General features: G+C 43.4%; 1 protein-coding gene across 4 annotated transcripts in view; it reads right to left on the reverse strand.

The window, feature by feature from the left end:
• LOC138064576 (protein unc-13 homolog B-like) overlaps positions 1 to 14948 on the reverse strand; it is a 217775-nt gene that overhangs the window by 2562 nt on the left and 200265 nt on the right. For 2 of the 4 annotated variants that reach the window (XM_068927824.1, XM_068927822.1), the window contains 6 exons: positions 12210 to 12266; positions 7597 to 7677; positions 7054 to 7201; positions 4815 to 4871; positions 1963 to 2055; positions 671 to 830 (listed from right to left, as the gene is read on the reverse strand). In XM_068927824.1, the coding sequence (XP_068783925.1) occupies positions 671 to 830; positions 1963 to 2055; positions 4815 to 4871; positions 7054 to 7201; positions 7597 to 7677; positions 12210 to 12266 (596 nt within the window). The remainder of the gene's footprint in view (positions 1 to 670; positions 831 to 1962; positions 2056 to 4814; positions 4872 to 7053; positions 7202 to 7596; positions 7678 to 12209; positions 12267 to 14948) is intronic. The other 2 variants (XM_068927825.1, XM_068927823.1) reach the window with 1 other exon arrangement.

The raw sequence follows: 14948 nt of genomic DNA on the forward strand, positions 1-14948 counted from the left end.
TCTTCACATCAATGCAACAAAAAATTATATGGATAGTCTTTCTCCTCCAAGATCCTTATACTTTTTTGCTGGTCACCTCTACTCCTCTCATTCTTATTGCACAGCTAGGTGAAGACTGGTCTGTAGCTCCATTTTTGAGTCTTCCGAGAAGGAAGATGCCCTTGTAATAATGAAAGCCAAATAAGAGGAGGTCAGTGTTTAGAAAGGCTGCAATTGTAGCAAAGTAACCGCTATTAATTCCAAAGACTGTATCCTTGGAAACAGATTCAGAAAGCATGTCCTGCAGGTCAAGTCAAGACAGAAACAAATATTTAGTTTAAAAAAACAAATCCAAACTACATGATGAACTTTTAGCCTCATTTCTACCAAGAAAAGATATAAAGTTCATTAAAATGACAGACCACAGTGAAATGTGTTGACAGGATACCCAGTGTGTTTCAGAAGGTAGTTAAAGGATGCTATTGGTAAAGGACAGACATCAGCATTCCCACCCACCACAAAAAATCCCATATTCTAGCTTTTCCTGCCACAACACCAAGCATGGGGCCAAGCTCCTGGTTTGAGTAGTCCTTTCGGCCCTTGCCAGGTTGTTCACTGAACTGGAAGGCTCTATCTGTGCTCAGCATCTGCAGTCTCCAGGTCAGAGTCTTAGGCTATTTTTCACACTTACAAGTGAAAGGTTTCATTGTATTTGGGAGCCCAGTTGTTGCTCTTCGACTTGGTTGTGAACTTCCTCTTCTTGTCACTCTGATGGGGCCCAATCATGGTAATTTCGACAAACGGACGGAACATGCCGGATGTTTGCCACTTCAGGTCGTTGGCTGCCACAACTGCAAGAGAGAGTCAGAAACTGCTTTCCAGTAAATGCTCATTTGTCCCCGTTGCTCTGGACACCTTCCCAGTTCCCTTCTGCTCACAATTCCTTGTTTCAGAGGACAAAGTTCACTCCAAAACACGCAAGTGTCCTGACACACATGGGCAGGACTGTGTTGTATTACAACAACAGGCTTTTTTGCTCCCGTTTTAGTTCTGTATAGGGAACTTAATACTTGGGACAGCACTTGGCTTTTGCCATGCGCAGAGACAAGAAATTAGTCTGAGAAACAGGCACTCATACAGCTCCATGCAGGTTGCCTTGGCAATTCTGTGCTTAACTCTAGGATCAGATGTGGAACGAGGGAAAACCGAGGCATTTGGGGGACTGATACAAAAGTCTGTTGAAACGCAAAATGAGATTGCAGGTAAGACCAGCAAAGCATAAGAGCTGTGGGTACTTTCAGAAAGCTTTGGAAAATCCCACATTATTAGCTCTTTAATAGTCATCCACTCCAAGGTTACTGCAGGGGACAGACTGAACCACAGGGAATATCTGTGAAAGCCACTTTTTACATTACAGTATAGATTTATCCTGCAGAAGAGAGGCCTGAAGAGCTGTATTTTATATATATATATATATATTTAGAGAAAATTAAACAAGTAGGCTGTAGGCAAGTAAGGGAGACCAAAGAGGAAGAGGAAGCCTAAGATGAATCACTGCTTGGGTTATTTTCAGAGTGGCTCTTCAGGGACCGGTTTGGCCTTCTAGGCAGAGAGAAGCCTCTGTACTCTTAGTGGCTCTGCGATCTCTCGGCTCACACTGAGCAATTTCGCAAGATCACTCTGTCACGCTGCCCTGTGCTTTGCAGCACATGCTAAACTGTGGGGCCTGGTGAGAGCTGTCATCTGATTTTTGTTTACTTCATATATCGCTGCCAATAAATAACAGGACTGAACATTGCCATTTCACTGGCTGGGCTGGACAAGCTCATTTGCTGTTTCTCTACATGTTTCTGATCTGAAACAGAAAAAACAATTATGGATTCACATTGCATGGTTTAGCTCAAAAATATGACGACTTCCAAGGCTGGAAAACTGCCTTGATACAACCACAGACCCTGAGCAGTAACGCATGCTTTCCCATACCTTTCACAGTGACCTTGTGTTCACCAGTTCCTGGATGTGTATACAAGTCGATCTGTATGGACACTTCACCCACGGGATCATCCACACCAGACCCTGTTGGAAGAAAACGGACACCCCCCACCATGCACACACAGATTATTGTTCATTGGCACCACATTTGGTTTATGGCCTCAGCAAGACAATATCCTTTTCACAGCACACCCTCCATAGCCAGCTTTTCAGTCAACACTGATAACGTAACATTAATGCAAATTAACATCAGGCTCGCATGCCCAACCTGCATGAAACACTAAAAATTACATCCTAGTGAGAATACTAGGAAGAAAACAAGACTCCTAAAATTTAACAACGGACCCTCAGAGAAAACAAGAATTTTTTAGAAGTTCCTGCAAAGCTGTTGAATACACATGCAGGCATTCCAGTGCTGGACATCAGCATTCCTATAATCTCACAAAAGTGTGCGTTTGGTGGTGGGGGGAGGAATAGAGGAAGTTTAGAGAAAAGAAAAAAAAAAAAAAGACAAAAATGATAGTCATTTGGACTGAGCCGTAATGCAGCCTCACCCTCCAAGAAGCTTCCATGCTGTACATCAGATAAAAGTTGTCATACCAACTGCCTACCTGCTTCCCTTCAGAGCACAATGGGAATCCCTTAACTACTGTATGCCGTGAACGGTCAGGAGAAAGCAAGCATTCACAAATTGCGTACTTGCTTCCCTTCATCAATTAGCCAGGGAGAAAATTAGATGTAGTTTCGCAGAGGAAAAGGTAACGTTACAACAGAGGGAGAATAAAAGATTACGTGAGCCTTAAAATTCTTGTATCAGGATGCATTCAACTTTTCCACTTTTAATCTTAATTATCATGCAGTACAGGGAAGTGACATTTATCTGGGTAGGAAAATCCAGATCTCATGTAAATTACAGAAAAAGACTGCTTGGCAAAATGAAAATTAAGTTGATAAGATAGTGAGATTTATTTTACTTTCCCTTTGATAACTGTCTGATCTCAGGCTGACAATTAGCAATGTAGTTGTAATTGGCATACCTACAGGATAATTGAGTACCTATATAGAAAAGGACTATTTTGCCAATTTTGAGATTAAAACACATTATGAAGTGAAAGAAGTGTCGTATTTTATTGAATTTTAGGACAAGAAGCTTGAAGTAATATCATTAAACAGGTATGTTGATTATATGGGTCTAACGTCGACTTTTACGAGAACAGACTGCAAGGAGCAAAAACATTTTAAAAAGAAGACAGAAGGTTGAGAGCTAATCTGCAATTTTGGAGAGTGCATTACGTGGCACAGAAAAATTGTATACAAAGCAAGTCACATTAATATGCAAGTATATAAGCAAACATAATAGAACTTCATATTATTAACTTAGGATAGATTCTCATTCTTGACCTAAGTAAAATAAACAGCCTTTACGCTATAACGTTTGTACATTATCTTGCATGTACATTTTTTTATCCCTGCTCTTAAGTGTTCTTTCTTTCCTGTACCTAAGCACAGTGTTAAAACTGGAAGGCTTAATTTTTTGACCTGACTCATCTGATGGTGACGGTCTCTCACTCATATTATCGGCATTTTCCATAGGAGCAGGCAAGATTACCGATACTACGTAGGTACATCTTCTCAGACTTCGTCAGACCACAGTTGCAAAAACATCAGCTACAAAATCAGTCTTTCTGCTCCTGAGGTACTTTGGAGAGCCAGGGCCTTGCACATGTCAGCTCCCTGCCCTCCTCCAAGGGCTGAGCAGAGCAGCAGAAGGCAGTAGTCCAGCCGTGTCAGCACATACGCTTAGGGAGTAAACCAAGGTTGAGAATTTGATGCAAGTGATCTGGACAGTCATCATTTAACAACAGTACAGCCCTGAACTTGCAAAAGAAGAGAAGCATTTTACCAGAAGTATTATTGTCCAGGTCTTGATTTTATCGAACTGTAGTGGCTATATTTGTCACTGGCTAACAGGCTATAAATGAGACACTAATGCTGCAGAGGAACGATGGCAGAACTGCCCCATTACCTTTGAGGGAGACAGATTTAGATTAAGGTTTTCTATCTTCACTTTTGTCTTTTTATATAAAGATCGTGTTATATTAACTGAAATACTCTCAGATTAAAAAAAGGACTTAATAGCTGTAGACAGCCTATGAAAATACTCTGGTCACTTACAACTGCGTACATACATATGCTTACATATACAGTGACAAGCAGATTTTAATCTTGACATGAAAGTCTCCTTGGTATGGTGATACTGGAGGGTGAGACTGCAGAGTGAGCTCGTGCAACGTGTTACAGACATATTTGACCTAAGGACCTAAAATGCTTTGGACAGCATAAAATGAGAGACGAAACACAAGACTTAAGTTTATTCCATTCTCCTGAACACCAAGGCTTCCAGCTACTCCCCCCGCCCCCAGCCAGATGTTTCAAGCTCGGCCATAACTTTGAGTGCATATCAAACGTTACCATGTACCGCAGTAGCCTGCTGTGGCAGAACATACGCATGCAAGTCTAAGACTTGAAACACGGCAATACACAGCCCACGACAGAGGGTAGGGGAACAAGTCTGTAGCATCTCTCAAAAAACAGCCCCTTTTCAGGACAGCTTTCACACCCCCTGAACAAATGTCAAGTTTCGGGACAGGCTCTCAAGCAGACTTCTCCCGCGCACAGCCCGTGGCTCTATCCGTAGGGTGCAAGCAGTCCACTTCTACAGGGAACCACAGGAAAGGGATCTCTGGAAAAGGTTTCAGAGCACGGGCAAGAAGACTTTAAAAGCAAGGCAAGTTTGCAACTGGCTAATGTTGTTATGGTAACAACATTAGTCTTGAACATACCCTTATCAGGAAGAACGTCCTCATTAGCGGTAAACCTAATACCTTTCCCATCATGCACTGAGACATGAATTCAAAAGGCAAGAAGCAAGCAGGATAAAGAGAGAAGAGTGTGAATTACAATCCAGTTAGTGCTGACACTTAAACAAATACAAGACATTCTAGCTCTTAATAAACTAAATAACCTCTTAGATCTTCTGCACCACCACAGGCTTTGGAGAGCAAGGCTCTTGGAGTAAGGGATTGTCTGGGTTAAAATGAAGAGAGAATTTGTGCTGGCATAGCTAAACTACAAGCTCTGATCCAACACTGCAGCACAAACAGCCAACAGCTTTGTGTCACAGAAGCCTGCTCAGGAAGAAAAGGAGGGCAACAGAGACCTCACAAACTGGAATACACAACTACTACTAGTGGTTTTGCAGGCAGCCATGTCCTCCCCTAGGCCTGTGGAAGCTTGACTTAGGCAAACAGAAACACCAGTCAGAGCTCTGTAAAGGCAGTGTCAGCTGTAAATATGAGTGCTGCTCCTTCTGCCCTCCAACGCACATGCAGATCTCCAAGCCATTTCACAGTCTAGGGTCGCTCAGAAACGTACACAAGCAACATCCTCTTTCTCTAGCCCCAAACCCAGGAACCAGCTGCGCCTCTTTCAGAGCTGTACCACCACTGATCCTACAAACAGTAGGTGGCAGAGCTCAAGCCTTTTCCTCCCTTCCCCAAAACTCTCAGCCTAGCGCTGTAGGAGATTTTAAGTTGGATCAGTACCTGTCCCCAAAAGTGTCTCTGATAACATTTCTTTGTGAAGTAGCTTATCAGTCAGTTATGAGACATAATTGGCTAACACATAACGAGTGCATCTTATATCCTAAAGCTAGAGTTTAATTCTAACCTCAGTCCCTTGTGGATATAGCAGTGTTTGACCTTTCTGGCCACTGGATGTCATCATTGCTCTGCTGGGACCTACAGTCATAGGACTACTTTCTCAAATGCAGGCAATGACTCTAGTTTTTAAACCCAGTATGTTTCAACATAAGGAAGAAAATGTCGTGCTGCTAAAGACAGGGATGGTTCAGTCCCCAAATTCCCAGGATTCCCAGTACTTTCTCCAATGTTTTGGGAATGCCAGTATCACACACCAGGGAAAAGCGCATTAGCTAAGCAGGGGTTTCTGCTTGTTTCCAGTGGTTGGTGTGGCAATACGCTGGCAGAGTTAGTATGGCCTGTGGGGTCGCCAGCTGCTGTGGATTTGGAAGGAGTGAAAGAAGCAGGACTCCAAGCAAAAAGGTGGCAGAAAAACCCGTCCACGGAGTCTTACACCTTTTGCTGTTGAAACGCCTTTTGCTTGCCCAGCCCCCAAGACTTAAACAGCCTGAAATCTTAAATCATCAGTTTCCATTTTCTACCTAACCTATAATAATATTTGCATCCTCCTCCTGAGACTAGCAGGATTCAAAGTCAGCCAGTGAAGGTCCCTGACTAGAGCCCTGTGCCAGAATCCGGAGATGTTTCCATGAAAGTAATGGAGGATAGAGACAATTAACTATTTACCATTTCTGAATCAGTGAAACAGCACCCTGACTTCCCAGGGAGCTACCAAATAACTCCAGTGACCCATCCCTGCAGCTTACTAAAATGTTGTATCAGTGAATATTTTCTTCACTTAAGATCTGTAGTCGTCTAGCTATCATCCTATACTGGCTGCACACAAAACAGTATGTGTGTTACTCTCATTGGAGACTCTTCCCTTTAAGGGCAGCACGTAGCCCTGTGACTCACAGCATTGCTGTCAATCAGCATGTCAGAGCTGCATGGACTGCTGGAAACCGGCCTGTGACATTGACAACGACTAGTTTCTGCAGTGATATTTTGCCAAAATCGTCTCCCATACCACTCACAAGTTTCAGCACAGTAACTTAAAACTTCACTTTTTGTGAAGACTTTCACTTTAAGTCACCCACCCACATTAATTCATGAAATGTGACTGTTAAATGAGCATTGAGGAGAAAAGACCACACAACCCTCAGGATTTATATTTCACATATTTCCGAGCTCTCAAAACGTAAATGGTGAGCAGGAACGAATCCCTTTTCCCTCCTTCCCATTTTCAAAAGCTCTCAACTGTCACATTTCTAGAAAACGTTACTGCCAAAAGCGCTCCGCAAACTGGCAGAACAAGACAGAGCAATTACGAACAGAGTGGTTAGCGCCATTCAGCTTTGCCAACAACAGGAAAGAGTCTTACCCTGAGCTGTCTGAGTCTGGACAAAGGTTTTGATGAGAGTGTCTGTAGTTTGAGTGTAGAGAGAGAGCGCGTACCGAAGTGACTGCAGGTCTGGACTTTTCTCCAAGAAGGTTTTCTTCAGACCATTCCCACCAGCATGGAAATATTGCTAAGAGTAAAAATAAAAAGGAAAAATGTTAAAGAAGAAGGTTACAACCGGCAACCAATGCTTACTATGACGTTTTGTGGACAGAACGGAAAGATCTAAAAATTTCAAAAAACAGCTTCTACGCCGCAAATTTTGCTTAGATCAGCTAATCCTGTCTGCTCGTGGCTTTCTTCTCCCAAAACTCTTAAATGTAAATATGCTAGTTCCAAGCATACGCCAGTCACCTGAGCCTGTTCAGGTTTATACAAACGTCACAGTATGGCTCACTTGGTGCCTTTATTGTAACAGTGACGACAGATTGCTGGCGTTTCCTGAACTGGGACAGGCACTATCCTCCAAAACAGCATGGGAGGATGGAGCAAAGGAAGGACAGCTACAGAAGTGAAACCACTTACTTTGATCGTATCCAGTGCAAGATCCAAAACAGCACACTGCTTTGGAGTGAGACTCCTAGTTTCTTCTCTCACCATATGATCCTGCAAACAACCATTATATATGATATTAGTATGCTGTTAGAGACTAAAGGAAAAGGAGTAGTCAGTGTTACCTCTTTCTCTGGATTCATGCAGTGGCTACGTGGCCAGCTTAACTGGAAAACAAACACAACTCTTCTGTTTCTTGTAGGCAAAGAAGAGAGAAATACAGAAGGAAACTGGACAAAGATAACAAATGACATTTTAAAATCACAGTTTGTCTCTCAGAAAACCCAAACGGGAACCTGCTTGCTAATTCTGTCATCCTAGAACAACCAAAACAAAACTCTCAAAACACCACCCAAAGCAATGAATTCTGTGAACCGCAAGTTGGGCAAAATTATTTGATGTTTTTGCTGGATTTTTTTTTTTTAAATTCTTCCATCTACATAGGCCACTACTTTATCATATCATTAGTATAATGGGAGAAAACAAACAAGCAACATGCTCTAGAAAATACCTTTGTTAAGAGAAAAAGATATTCCCATTAAGACTCACCACTTCTAAATACCAAAAAGCCAGGTATCCTTGGGGAAGCTTCCCTTTCTTGCAGTTGGAGCACATCCCTGTTAGACTCCTACCAGGCCACAAGAACATGTCGTCCTTTGGGGTTTCACTAAGCTCTCTGATGTTGAGTCTAGATCTTAGGTAAAACTAGTACATTTTTAGGAAGTAGGTTTGCACAAACCCAGACTAACTGAGCTGCTTGAGGGTCAGGCCAGCTGGCTGCAGCTTAGGCACAGACACATTTGTGAAGATGATACAGGAAAAATCAGACACAGGCTACTTATGCCTGCTATAAATGTGGCATAGCCTCTGATAAGAGGCACTTCCAGGGCACACATCCACGAAATTATCTTCCAGTGAAGTGTGCCTAGCTGATAGGCTGGTTGGCTGTCTTGCAGTTGACATCATTTGGGGTTATTCCGCTTGTTATCTATCATGATACATCTCTTCCAGCTTGATGGAGATGAGGCTTCCTGCAGCCTAGGAGCAGCGCTTGGCAAACAACCATGCTCCTCAGAGACGTCTAGCTAGTATCTTTGCACAATGCTGCATTACAATATACAGAAGAAGTTGCTCAAATCAGAAATACTTCAAATTTGTACTGTGCTTTCTTGAGTAACAGAGACATGCCTTAACTCTTCTCTTTCCTCCGCGCTAACTGTTTCTGGTCTGGGAAGCTCTTTGTGGTGGCATGCTATTCTGTAAGCTGCAAAGTATCTTATCTTGTGACAAGCTTTCCTTAGGGGAGCAACAGCTCTCCTCCCTCTTCTTCATGAGCTGGGAGTAATTCCGTTGAAGATGATGTGGTTTCACACTTCAGTACACAGAGGGCAAACCATTCTTTCTCAGTCTGACAATCTGAGATTAAGCAACCACAATCAACCAGAGCCTAAGGCCACACTCATGGGAGAGGACTATTTAGTCAGGGTAGCTATGCCCCCCCAGGCAGAGCGACTTTCATGTCTGTTGAAACAGTTTTCTAAGTCTGCCAGCCAGATGCCCCATGCTGCAATAGAAACCAGGAGATCAGCATTTTTCTCCTAAACTGCTCATTCACCACCCAATTGAGCTGTCACCCAGCCTGACTCTGTCAAGGCTCTCATAGCAGAGCAACACGTCACTGCTTCCTAAGAGAGGTTCCCCGTGGCATTTACTTCAACACATTATCTAAAAAAAGCCAAGTGCCTGGACTGGTAATGCTTGCACCTACACTCAAAGGAGCCCACGACTGTCATTCCCCTGTGTACCTGCCCTCTGCTCATCCCACACTGTTCCTATAAAGGGCTGCACAAAGCGCTACCCTGCGCTTCCCAGATTGTGAGCCAAGAGCAAGCTACAAATACTTACACCAAATAAATAGTGATGTAACTTCGAGCAGATGAAGTCAAAATCTTTTCCTGGTCTCACATATTCATTCTTGTATGCTCCAGAGGTGCCCTTGGAAAAACTTTATAGCTAAAGCTCGGCTAATTGCTCCAGAAGCAGTGCAAGGGAGAACAGGCGGCTGCTCCCTGCTCCTCTCTTTCCAGCTCCTGGCTCCGCAGGGCAAGCAGCAGCGACAGCCCAGTTTCGCTTAAGCCAACCGAGCAGACAGGGTTTGATAATAAACAAGAGGCAGATACATGGCACCAAAGTGACAGTCTCACAGGTAGTTTTCCCAGCATTTTAAAATACATTGCAAAATTGACTTGTCACCGGGACAGGAGCCTGTGCTCATTAGGTCTGTCAGCCTCAGCTGTTCAGCTGAGTTATCTGACTCGCTAGGGCTCTTTTCCCCCCTCTTCTGTTTAAGACAAAATAGAGGCTTAAAACGCATGCCATAATTTTTCCAGATTTGTAGTTGTAAAATGTACAGGAGAGGGGCTCTGAAGAGCTAGTCACTCATGTTTTTCCTGTTAGTTTGCCTAGCACTGTACAAAAGGGCAAGAAATCCATAACGTTTACACAAACCCAAACAATTCACACTCTTGTAACACCCTTATTCTTCTGGAAGTTCTCACTGGGATGCAGTGTTGGTTCACAACATCTGTCTGAACTAAAAGTCCCCAAAATACAGGTGGTAGAGTGCATTCGCCCTTGCGTACAGCTCTCCTGCCAGATATAAAATCCCACGTACCTGCACTGCTGTAGTTTTATATATGGCTATGCAAATAAAGCCTTGAACACTCACCAAGGCTCGACTCATTTGCATGATTATGTGCATTTCTAAAAATGCAGTCCAGAGTTACCAAAGATAGGCCTCACAGAAAGTGAACTGAAGACAAGCTGTTGCTGAGGGATGGCCTTTGTCTGACCAGTGTAAACGGACACAGGCAAAGCTTCCAACTCATTCCTGGTAAAAGGCACCTTGTATGCTTTCAGAAATTCCAGTAAAGGGGAAACACGGAGGAAGTAAAAGATAACAGTGAATGTCACTGACTACGTCCAAGAATCCAGGGAATTTACAGCCACTGAAGTCATCTGTACACAAACTGTTACCCTTGTGACCTGGGAAGAGTAACGGAGCAAATTCACAGAGCTCTCCCCTTTTGATGCCAGAAGTGCATGCAGAGAGCAGGGATGACTTTTCCACCTCCAAATGCTGAGTACTCACAGCTGTTTCTAAAAGGGTAAAAGGACATTGCCAGGAAAAGGGGGTCATTAGGCCCTGTGGTCCAGCTCCCACTCTCCCAGTCTGGACACAAAGCTCCTCTCTCCCCATTTCTGCCAAAAGTCACTGCAGAAGTGATACAGAGCATTGTAAATGCAGGCAACAGTGGAGGTGGCTGGCACATTCCTCTGGAGCCACCACGTCAGCAAAGAGGCCAGTCCAGCTGTGGGAGCGCAGGGGGCAATCCTCCAGCACAAATGACCAGAGAAGACATCTATTCCCCTGAGGGGCCACACTTGAGGGGTTCTATGTGGCCACTGTTAACTGTCATATTACATTCTTAAAATATAACTGGAGAAAAGTGTGTGCATCTAATGAGAGCACCTGCATATTCAGATTACTAAGATTTTTAATAAGTAATGCCTTAAACGATTGCATACTGTCCTGGCTCATAAACATGTGTATGCAAAACATGTCTGCCAAGCAAGGAAAACAGACAGCTGTATAAAGACAACTGTAATAAGCACACACGACAAAAAGATGCCATGGAAAAAGATAAATGTGTTTTGAAATTGCACTAATCACTTAGGAGAACGCCCTTTGCCATGGGAAGCATTCCCTGGCCACCTTCCTAGACAGCGTTCACATTCACATTGGTCTTCCTTCCAGCATCACTTGTGCACTGTGACTCTCCCGATGTAAACCTCTTCTTGCCAAAAATGTATTTTGCAGCACAAGTCGAACCACATTGTAGTGCAATTTGAACACTGTAAGGCATCACTATTTCATACCATTCCTGTCGTGACCAGTGAATTAGAGCTTGATTAGCTTATGATGAGGTGGCGTGCGCTTAGTAATGCTCGTGTCATGCACTGTCACGTCATGCACTGTCAAAACACATCATCATAGCCTTCATGCTAAATGCCAGCTTGCCTGTAAAGGGAGCCCACGCAGTAGGAATTTACAGACACAGGCTCTGCTCCAGAAGCAACAGTTATTTTTGCAACAGAGCATCTAATTCCCTCATCAATAGCTAGCAAAATAGACTTTCCGATTGATATCTCATTATCGGGAGCATTAGTAATGACTTCTACAAAAGGATGGCACAAGGGACTCCCTTTTACACAAGGGGATGCAGAGGCATTGGCCAGATATTGAGATCTTTACTTTTTCATTTTAAAGTGATATAAAAAAAACCTCATCGCTATTTCTACTGAATATATAAAGTACTCAGCTGATTAAATCCACGGTAAAATCTAACAGCTAATTTAAGCACAACACTAATGTTAGCAGCATTTCAAAGCACACATTCTCTATAATTACACACAGCCACAAACTACTGGAAGCACAAGACACGTTACGCACTATTACACTTTCATGCTTACATGAAAGGACGTTAACACAGGACGTTAACACAAGCCATGCACAACAACAATACCTTCAGCTTTGACAAGTGTCCCAGTTCCTTAGCAGCACTGAAAATCAACTGCGTACCCTACGATTGCAGGAAGTTACAAGAGAAGAAAGGGAAAAAAGAAAAGATTATAAACAAGCGTTGCATCTTTTTCCTTTGAGCACGTCAAGTCGGTTTACAGATATAACACCTTTACATAACAACCCCCAAGGCCAGTCACAACAACTTGACTCCTTGCCAATTCATTACCTAGGGAAAAACCTGGCATTTCTGTGTGTTCCACATCCAGACCTACTTTAGGTCACAATATTCTGCTAACTGGCTTGCTCTTGCTTACAGAGGCCACCCATTTAAGCAGGATGCGCCTTCAAACGGGTTGCACAAGCTGGGCGTGAAGACAGCACATGGGTTTCATCTCCAAGCGCTCCTCTGGATTTCAAGTCTAGATACACGTGAACACAGTGATACTGTAAGATCGGTCAAAGCAGAGATCACACACTGCTGATGACAATCTTGCTACAGAAGTACAGCACAGTGAATGGGGTGGGGGTAAGCGTACATTGGGTCAGAAACAAAACTGAATCGGAGCAGATCTCAGGCAACAGGTTGGCAAACTAAGTCCAGTGGATGTTACAGCAACTTCTTTACATCTCGGAAAGCTTGACAGTGGCTCTTCTTCCCACACTGTGCCTTACCGATGCTGTATGACCAATGAGGGGGAGAAAAAGAAAAAAAAAAAAGGGGGGGGGAGGGGAGGGGAGATAAAGCCTAGTGACAAGAAATCTTGCTTCGAGCAGCTTGCACTCTAGTACAATGGATTTTTACATACTCTCCCTGCAACGGTGATAATGTAAAGGCATTTTTCCTTTTCCCCACCGAAGCGTTTCTCTGATAGGGCTTTTGCCTAGGGACATAGGTCCAAAATTAAATTAGAAAGATAAAAGCAACCAATACATTTCTCCAGCCTCTCCTCCCACAGATGCTTTATGGGGTATGCTGGAATTTATTTTTTTCCACTTCACCCCGTTCCTGCCATTCATCTGTTCTTGCCTTTTTCTTTAAACAAGTGCCCATTATTCCACTCGGAATAAATTCACAGCCCACTGTAATTCTGACTGTGAATAGTGCATCTATCACGTTATTAAACTTCTGCTCTCCACTTCAGCCCTCTTGGGCTGGTCAAATTTGGGCTATAGGACTAAGACATACAGCTCCAGGCCACCACTCTTCTCCAATTAATCACCACCACCATTCTTTTTCTCTACAGGAAAGCTGTAGGTAGATCAGGAGAGCTGTCCTCTTAAAGATGACTTTCAGCTCTCATCAATTGTTAGGGGCTACTGTTAAAAGCATATGGAAATGCCATCACAACTACCAGTTGAGAAGGGCCCAGGGGAGGCCATACAAATAAACTTTCAGAGACAGGCAGACGTGCTGGTGGGTGGCACTTTGTAGTATGGCCTGTTTTCCTCAGGAAAACACTTGGGAGAAAGTAAAGTTGATTATCTTTTGGGACCTGCTGGCTCCATAAGAGCCACATTTCCCCAAAGATCTCTGGTAAATCCAAAGCACAGTTTCTCCTTTCCGCAGTCGTCCTCCCTCTAATCTACTACCCTTCCTTATCTCAAAGTCCTTCACCTGCCTACTTAACCACAACTGCTGTGAACAAGCCCCTCTCTAACAGTAACAAAGTACGATGTAACACTAAAATTATTATACTCTCCTTTGCTCCTACCTATGACAATCAGTTTGTTTCATTTACTTCTTCAGTATTTGCTCATTTGTTGCTTTCCAAGTCACTGCTGTGTGGGGCAGCAGCTACCCTGCATATGCATTTGCAGAGGGGAGACTGGGAATCAGGTTCTACTGCAGAAATTGTTGTTAAAAATCATTCATTTCTGTCTAGGGTTAAACTAACCTCATCAGCTCCACTAATCCATTCCCCCTGAGCAAAAACATGCCTTTATACCTGCCACTAGAAGTAGCAGATACTCTTTTACAGAAGAAAAGCACAGGCAAACAGCTTACAGCAGTAACACTGGAAAGACAGAGCTAGACGTCCTCTCGAGCGTTTCAAGAGCAGTCCAGCCCTGCATTCTTTGATTAGATACTTCTTCTTTAATTTTGCCAGTTTCTGAAATTGCTCAAGCTGAAAGACTCTGTGACCTGAAATTGTGCCCAACCTCCTGATTTGCTCTATCCATAACCATCACGTAGCCCTCACTGTTCCTCAGCCTTTTATGTTTCTTGAATAGAAATCAATATAGAGCATGATCATTACTGATTCTATAGGTGAACAGAGGCTCTTGATAAATGCAGGCAAGGGCAAGGCATCCTTAAAGGAAGGTTTCTGAAAAGAGACTGGGGGCTCCAATTGCTGCCACATCTCATGGGTAGGCCCAGCAGTGGTAGAATACTACAACTCTCTAAACTGAAAGAATACAAAATTCTTCATATTTCCAGCAAGCAAGGTGGGGAGCAGCACAACAGGAGCAGCAAACAGATTTCACACCACATAATCCACCACGTGGGACAGCTGGAGGGACATGGCAGCACCCAAGGCTCCAGTACCAAGCTGTGAATGCTGTCAGATGTGCCTGCTGTTCTCTACTATTGATCATGGAGCTTGTTTGATTTACAGGTTTTAAAACTTAAGGTTTTCACGCCTGTTGACAAAGCCGGAAGAAAAAGAAAGTTCTTTTCAAAATCCAAGTTATAAAAATGTTAAGTGAGTAGCCTCAAAATACACTGATGTCTCTTGAT

The sequence above is a fragment of the Struthio camelus genome, chromosome Z (genome assembly GCF_040807025.1).
Source record: "Struthio camelus isolate bStrCam1 chromosome Z, bStrCam1.hap1, whole genome shotgun sequence".
Lineage (NCBI taxonomy): Eukaryota > Metazoa > Chordata > Aves > Struthioniformes > Struthionidae > Struthio > Struthio camelus.